Genomic DNA, 8,195 nt, shown 5'->3' with positions numbered 1-8,195 from the left:
CAACGGGAGAGGCCACAACAGTGAGAGGCCCGCGTACCGCAAAAAAAAAAAAAAAAGACCAGGGCAGTGGTACAGGTGAAGAGATGATAGTGGTGACCTGGACCAGGGAGGTAAAGGCAGAAGTGGGGAGGGGTGAGATTCTGGCTGTCTTTTTTTTCTTTTTTTCCTTAATATTTATTTCTTTATTTAGGCCGCACCGGATCTTAGTTGCGGCACGCGGGATCTTTAGTTGCAATACGCGAACTCTTAGTTGCAGCATGCGTGTGGCATCTAGTTCCCCAACCAGGGATCGAACCCAGCCCCTCTGCATTGGGAGCGTGGAGTCTTATTCACTGGACCACCAGGGAAGTCTTTTGAAAGTAAGGGTAATGGCAGGGATGTAAGAAAGAGGTGTCAGAATGATATAAGAATGAAACTTGTATAATTGGAATGTTGTGAAGAGTTTTTTAATTCTTTGAAAATTGTACTGTCTTCCAAAATCTATAAACAGCTCATGCAGCTCAATATTTATTAAAAAAACAAACAACCCAATCAAAAAATGGGCAGAAGACCTAAATAGACATTTATCCAAAGAAGACATACAGGTGGCCAAGAAGCACATGAAAAGCTGCTCAACATCACTAATTATTAGAGAAATGCAAATCAAAACTACAATGAGGTGTCACCTCACACCAGTTAGAATGGGCATCATCAGAAAATCTACAAACAGCAAATGCTGGAGAGGGTGTGGAGAAAAGGGAACTCTCTTGCACTGTTGGTGGGAATGTAAATTGATGCAGCCACTATGGAGAACAGTATGGAGGTTCCTTAAAAAACTAAAAATAGAATTACCTTATGACCCAGCAATCCCACTACTGGGCATACACCCAGAGGAAACCATAATTCAGAAAGACACATGCACCCCAATGTTCATTGCAGTACTATTTAAAATAGCCAGGTCATGGAAGCAACCTAAATGCCCATCGACAGATGAATGGATAAAGAAGATGTGGTACATATATACAATGGAATATTACTCAGCCATAAAAAGGAACAAAATATTACTCAGCCATAAAAAGGAACAAAATATTACTCAGCCATAAAAAGGAACAAAATATTACTCAGCCATAAAAAGGAACAAAATAAAACGTATGGACACCAAGGGGGGAAAGCAGTGGGGGTGGGGTGGGGTGGTGGGATGAATTGGGAGATTGGGATTGACATGTATATACTAATATGTATAAAACAGATAACTAATAACTGCTGTATAAAAAAATAAATAAAATTCAAAAAAAGAAAATTATACTGTCATGAGAACTGCTTCTAGAATATTTGGTAATTCCAAACACTTGTTAAAGTAATCAGATCCAAGGGAGGGTTAACTTTTTCATTATAACAAATTGTGTTTAGGCCCATCTGCTGGAGTTTAGCAGTCTATCTGCTGTATGGGTGTTTGTTTTGGTTTTAATTGAATTTGAGATCTATGAATTTTATCCCAATTTCATGTCATTTTATTTTGTAGAAGTAATTTGACTAAATGAATTAGCAATCATATCTGTTTTTCAAGTAAGTCACAAATTTCACAACTTCCGATTATGTGCCAGATTTTTTTAAATAACAGCTTTATTGAGATATAATCCTTATACTATACAATTCACCTATTTAACGTGTTACAATTTAATTATTTTTAGTATATTCAGAGTTGTGCAACTATCACTGCAGTCAGTTAACATTTTTATCATCCCTTTAAAAAACTCATACCTATTAGCGGTCAATCCCCTTTTCCCACCCACCTCCCTCCCCTGAATCCCAGCCCTAGGCAACTGCTAATCCACTTCTTTCTCTATAGATTTGCCTATTCTGGATATTTCACATAAATGGAATCATTGATATGTCCTCTTTTGTGACTGGCTTCTTTCACTTGGCATAATGTTTTCAAGGTTTATTGTCAAATATTATTCCATTGTATAGGTATATCATATTTACCTGTTCATTAGTTGATGGTCATTTGGGTTGTTTACACTGTCTTAGTTGTGGTACACGGGCTCCTTAGTTGCGGCACGCTGGCTCCTTAGTTGCAGCAGGTGGGCTCCTTAGTTGTGGCACGAGAACTCTTAGTTGTGGCATGCATGTGGGATCTAGTTCCCTGACCAGGGATTCAACCTGGGCCCCCTGCATTGGGAGCACGGAGTCTTAACCACTGGACTGCCAGGGAAGTCCTCTTGTAGGTTATTTTATTTTATTTTATTTTTTAATTTTTAAAAAAATGTTTATTGGTTGCACTGGGTCTTAGTTGTGGCACACGGGCTCCTTAGTCGCGGCTCGCTGGCTTCTTAGTTGTGGCTCACTGGCTCCTTAGTTGCAGCAGGTGGGCTCCTTAGTTGTGGCATGCGAACTCTTAGTTGTGGCATGCATGTGGGATCTAGTTCCCTGACCAGGGATTCAACCTGGGCCCCCTGCATTGGGAGCACAGAGTCTTAACCACTGTGCCACCAGGGAAGTCCCTCTTGTATAGGTTATTTTACATAAAATGCTAAAATTAGGATTTTGACTTGTGGGTTCTTTTGTCTTAAAAGTGAAGTGCAGGGCTTCCCTGGTGGCGCAGTGGTTGCGCGTCCGCCTGCCGATGCAGGGGAACCGGGTTCGCGCCCCGGTCTGGGAGGATCCCACATGCCGCGGAGCGGCTGGGCCCGTGAGCCATGGCCAATGAGCCTGCGCCTCCGGAGCCTGTGCTCCGCAACGGGAGAGGCCACAACAGAAGGAGGCCCGCATACCACAAAAAAAAAAAAAAAAAAGTGAAGTGCAAAGGGATTATTTGTCTGAGGAAGCACTTTAGTTAAACTTGAGTTAATTGAGATTATATTAAATACCTTGATACCTGTTAACATTTCTAAAATGGAGTACAGTAAATTCTTCCTTTTTTTTTTTTTTATAGTAATTATTTTTGGCTGCGCCGGGGTCTTAGTTGCGGCATGCGTGTGGGATCTAGTTCCCTGACCAGGGATCAAACCCGGGCCCCCTGCAGTGGGAGTGCCAAGTCTTACCCACTGGACCACCAGGGAAGTCCCTGTAAATTCTTTCAAACACTCTTCATTATGTGGGTATTGATAATTGGCCATCCAGTATAGGCAGCTGGTATTTGTACAGAAGCTTTTCTTGAACTAGGACAGGCAACCTTTGAATTGGGATTTCTTGGCTAGAGAAATGTCTTGGATGTGAATATATTAAAACCTAAGGAGGACTTCCCTGGTGGTGCAAGGTTGGGAATCCGCCTGCCAATACAGCAGACATGGGTTCGAGCCCTAGTCCGGGAGGATTCCACATGCTGTGGAGCAACTAAGCCCATGCACCACAACTACTGAGTCCACGTGCCACAACTACTGAGTCCACGTGCCACAACTACTGAAACCTGTGTGCCCTAGAGCCCATGCTCCACAACAAGAGAAGCCACTGCAATGAGAAGCCTGCACACCACAACGAAGAGTAGCCCCCGCTCGCCGCAACTAGAGAAAGCCAGCACAGCAACAAAGACCCAATGCAGCCAAAAATAACATAAAATAAATAGAGAGAGAGAGAGAAAAGGAAGGAGGGAGGGAGGGAGGAGAAACCTATGGAGAAACTGATGTTCTTGGAGATCTAGGCTGGTGATTCAGAGCCCCTGAATATGCTGCGACAGAGAGGGGGCCAGTGAGAGCCTCTATCCTCATCATTTGCACACAAAGAGCTTCAGTGACTTGTTCAAGGCCTCCTGGCTGACTGATAGCAAAGCACATCCAGAGTTTAGTTTCTCTGGTGCCAGAGTGGTCTCTTTGTTATCCAGGTGTACCAAGAAAGGAGAGAAAATCTCTGTTATTTAAATGCTGTGTGAAGCAGACTAAGGGTTATCATTGTTAAAGTAAAGGTTTTTTGAGAATTCCCTGGCGGGCAGTGGTTAAGGCTGCGCTTTCATTGCTGAGGGCGCAGGTTCGATCCCTGGTTGGGGAGCTAAGATCTCACAAGTTGTGCGGTGAGGCCAAAAAAAAAGAAAACTAAAGGTTTTTTTGAAAGATAAAACACAAGGTACACAGTTAAATTTATGCTTCAGATAAACAGTGAATAATTTTTAAATAAACTTTTTGTAATTGAAGTATAACATATATTCAGAAATGCACACAAATCAAGTGCAAACTTGATGGATTTTCATAAAGTCAGCACACGCTGTGTAACCACCCCTCCTTGTGCCCTCTCCAAAAGTCACCACTTCCCAGGACAATGACAACCACTATCCTGACTTCTCAAAGCAAAGCTTAGTTCTGCCTGTTTTTGAACTTTGTATAATTGGAATCACGTAGTGATAAGATGCTTGCTTATCTGGCTGTTTTTCCTCTTCCCCAAATTTTTGTTCTGTTTTTCCATCTTAGTTGTTTCTTTTACCTCCCTTTTTTTTTTCTTTAAGATTTGAGGTATAATTTACATACAGTAAAATTGACTCATTTCACATGTACAGTTTGAATTTTGGTTACTGTGTATAGTTATGTAATCACCATCACCATTAAGATCTAGAACCATTCTGTCACCCTAAAAATAGTTGCCTTGTGCCCCTTTGCAGTTGATCCCCTGCACCGATTCCAGGCAGCTCATTTGCTTCTTTCACTATAGTTTTGCCTTTTCTAAAATTTCATAAGGTAGAATCATATAGTATGTAGTCTCTTTGCATTTGACCTCTTTCATTTACAATATTTCAACGTGATATTTCTGAGATTCACCCATGTTTTTTATTCATTGCTGTATTATTCCATTGTAGGAATGTACTGTTTCTCTATTCTGTTGATGGACATTTAGGTTGTTTCTACCTTTATGCTATTATGAGTAGTGCTGCTTTGATCATTCTGGTACATACCTTTGGTACATATGTGTGCATTTCTACATGTGTAGACATGGAACTGCTGGGTTCAGCTTTAGCAGATACTGCCAACAGTTTTCAAAGTGGTTGTACCAGTTCACACTCCAAGCAGTAGTATATGAAAGTTCTGGCTTTTCTGTATACTCACCAACACCTGATTATTTTTTAAATTTTAGTCATTCTGTAAATTAATAGTTGTAATTTAAGAACAACAACAAGGCCACCTACTGAATGGTAGAAGATATTTGAAAACAGTATATCTGAGAAGGGGTTAATATTCCAAAATATACAGAGAACTTACACAACTCAACATTGAGAAGAACAAGCAACCTGATTAAAAAATGGGCAGAGGATCTGAATAGACAATTTTCCAAGGAAGACATACAGATAGTCAACAGGCACATGAAAAGATGCTTAACATCACTAATCAAAAGGGAAATGCAAATCAAAACCACAATGAGATAATCACCTCACAACTGTCAGAATGACTATTATTAAAGACAACAGGTAACACGTATTGGTGAGGATGTGGAGAAAAGGGAACGCTTGTGCACTGTTGGTGGGGATATAAATTGGAGTAGCCACTACGGAAAACAGTATGGAGATTCCTCAAAAAATTAGAAATAGAACTACCATATGATCTAGCAATTCCACTCCTGAGTATTTATCCAAAGAAAACAAAACACTTAATTCGAAAAGATATGTGCACCTCTATGTTCATTGCAGCATCCAAGATATGGAAGCAACCTAAGTGCCCACCAGTAGATGAATGGATAAAGAATATGTGTGTATGTTTGTGTGTGTGTGCATGCACACACACACTGGAATATTACTCAGCCATAAAAAAAGAATGAATTCTTGCCATTTGTGACAACATGGATGGACTTAGAGGACATTATGCTAAGTGAAATAAGTCAGACAGAGATAAATACCATGTAATTTCACTTATATGTGGAATTTAAAAAGATAAAACAAGTAAACAAACATAATAAAATGTAAACACAGTTATAGATACAGAGAACAAACAGGAATTTGCCAAGAGGGGTGGGGGGTAGGGGGAGGAAAGAAATAGGTGAGGCAGATTAAGAAATACAAACTTCCAGTTGCAAAATAAGTGCATCACAGGTATGAAATGTACAGTGTGGGGAATATTCAATAACTATGTAATATCTTTGTATGGTGACATATCATAGCTAGACTTATTGTGGTGATCAGTTTGAAATGTATAGAAATAATCAAATCACTGTCTTCTGTAACAGGAACTAACATAGTGTTATAGGTCAATTATATTTCAAAACGAACAAAGTCATAGAAAAAGAGATTAGAGTCTTAGGTAGAGGCTGGGGGTGGGGGATTGGATGAGCGCAGTCAAAAGGTTATAAGGAATCAGTTTTAAGATAAATAAGTACTAGGGATGTAATATAGAACATAAATATAATTAGCACCACTGTATTTTTTTTTTTTTTTTTTTTTTTTTTGTGGTATGCGGGCCTCCCTCTGCTGTGGCCTCTCCCGTTGCGGAGCACAGGCTCCGGACGCGCAGGCTCAGCGGCCATGGCTCACGGGCCCAGCCGCTCCGCGGCACATGGGATCCTCCCAGACCGGGGCGCGAACCCGGTTCCCCTGCATCGGCAGGCGGACGCGCAACCACTGCGCCACCAGGGAAGCCCCTTGCACCACTGTATTTTTAAAAATATTTATTTTATTTATTTACGGATGGCTGCGCCAGGTGTTCTTGAGGCATGCAGGATCTTTAGTTGCAGCATGTGGACTCCTAGCTGCGGCATGCACTCGGGATCTAGTTCCCTGACCAGGGATCAAACCCGGGCCCCCTGCACTGGGAGCGCGGAGCCTTATTCACTGGACCACCAGGAAAGTCCCAGCACCACTGTATGTTATTTATGAAAGTTGTTAAGAGAGTAAACCCTATGAGTTCTCATCACAAGGAAAAAAAATAATTTTCTATTTCTTTAATTTTGTACCTATATGAGATGATGGATGTTTACTAAACTTATTGTGATAATTACTTCATGATGTATGTAAATCAAATCATTATGCTGTATACCTTAAAGTTATACAGTGCTATATATGTCAATTATAGCTTAAAAAAACAGGAAGGGAAAAAATGAGTAACAAAATCGCAATAGATTGCCAGCTATTTTATAGGAGCTGACATTTTTGTCTGTTTTTTCTTTAATAAAAGCATTTAAAGTTCTGTATTGTACTGCCATAGGTAGAATCATTGAGCAAAGTCCAGATTCTGAGTATTATTCAGAAGATTGAATTTCCACACTGAATTGATAGTATGATACTGGATTTTGCTTTGCCAGTGTTGTGTTTGGAGGGGGAACGATAGGGGAGTGTTCAAGATGAGTTAAGCTGAATGCTTGTTTTCAATTTGTTTTAGCCTTGAGCCCACTGCGAAACTAGTTTGTTTAGTTTCTGTAAATATTGCTTTTAGTTTGGAGGCAGTGGCTCATGTAGCTGGCTTCTCTTTTGCTTTTTAGTGAGGTGCTGGCAGAGGAGTCCATAGTATGTCTCCAGAAAGCCCTGAATCACCTTCGGGAAATATGGGAATTGATTGGGATTCCAGAGGACCAGCGGTTACAAAGAACTGAGGTTGTAAAGAAGCATATCAAGGTGAGTTGAGTAATACTGATCTCTTTGTAGTGGGACAGGGGTAAGGATGTTGGTGTCTCATCTAAGATAGCATATAGAAGTGACACTAGGATGTCATAGGCTCCTCCTGGTTTTTTGTTTGTTTGTTTTGGCCGCGCCGTGCAGCATATAGGATCCTAGTTCCCCAACCAGGGATTGAACCTGTGCCCCATGCATTGGGAGCGCAGAATCTTAACCACTGGACCGCCAGGGAAGTCCTGGTTTTGTTTAAGTCCTTCCTTTAAAATTTGAAATTATGAGGCTTTTGGTGTTATTTGTTGTTTGAGGCCAATGGGGAAAACACCCAAAACTTCTATGGGACTGTTTTATCTCTTGTAGGACCTCCTGGATATGATGATTGCTGAAGAGGAAAGCCTGAAGGAAAGGCTCATCAAAAGCATAGCCATCTGCCAAAAAGAGCTGAATACTCTGTGCAGTGAGCTACATGTCGAGCCATTTCAGGTACATGGCAGGGTGTCGGGATCCTGCTTGGGTCTGAGATTTAGGGAAGAACTTTGATTTGGGGCTACAGGTGGAAAGTTTCCTTGTAGGGCTGATACTGGACATGAGAAATGGGGAAAATGTGCTGCCTAGTTACTTGGTTCCAGCAAAGCAATTTTCACTTAAGTGAAGTTGCCCTGTTGAGAGGTGAAGCAGCTAAGTGTTGCAATGTTTT

At 41.0% G+C, this 8,195-nt stretch overlaps 2 protein-coding genes across 2 annotated transcripts in view; one reads left to right on the top strand and one right to left on the bottom strand.

Moving 5' to 3' along the window:
* The window catches only part of PRC1 (protein regulator of cytokinesis 1), a 30,409-nt gene that overhangs the window by 6,535 nt on the left and 15,679 nt on the right, over positions 1–8,195 (top strand). The window contains 2 exon segments of the mRNA XM_024117241.3: positions 7,369–7,501; positions 7,859–7,981. Of these exon segments, the coding sequence (XP_023973009.1) occupies positions 7,369–7,501; positions 7,859–7,981 (256 nt within the window).
* The window catches only part of RCCD1 (RCC1 domain containing 1), a 45,239-nt gene continuing 38,857 nt past the window's right edge, over positions 1,814–8,195 (bottom strand). The window contains exon 8 of the mRNA XM_055087927.1: positions 1,814–3,786. Within this exon, the coding sequence (XP_054943902.1) occupies positions 3,686–3,786 (101 nt within the window). The 3' untranslated portion in view covers positions 1,814–3,685. The remainder of the gene's footprint in view (positions 3,787–8,195) is intronic.

This window comes from Physeter macrocephalus, chromosome 11, assembly GCF_002837175.3.
Source record: "Physeter macrocephalus isolate SW-GA chromosome 11, ASM283717v5, whole genome shotgun sequence".
NCBI lineage: Eukaryota > Metazoa > Chordata > Mammalia > Artiodactyla > Physeteridae > Physeter > Physeter macrocephalus.
The sequence above is the reverse complement of the archived record's forward strand: the minus strand, read 5'-3'. Positions and strand labels throughout refer to the sequence as shown.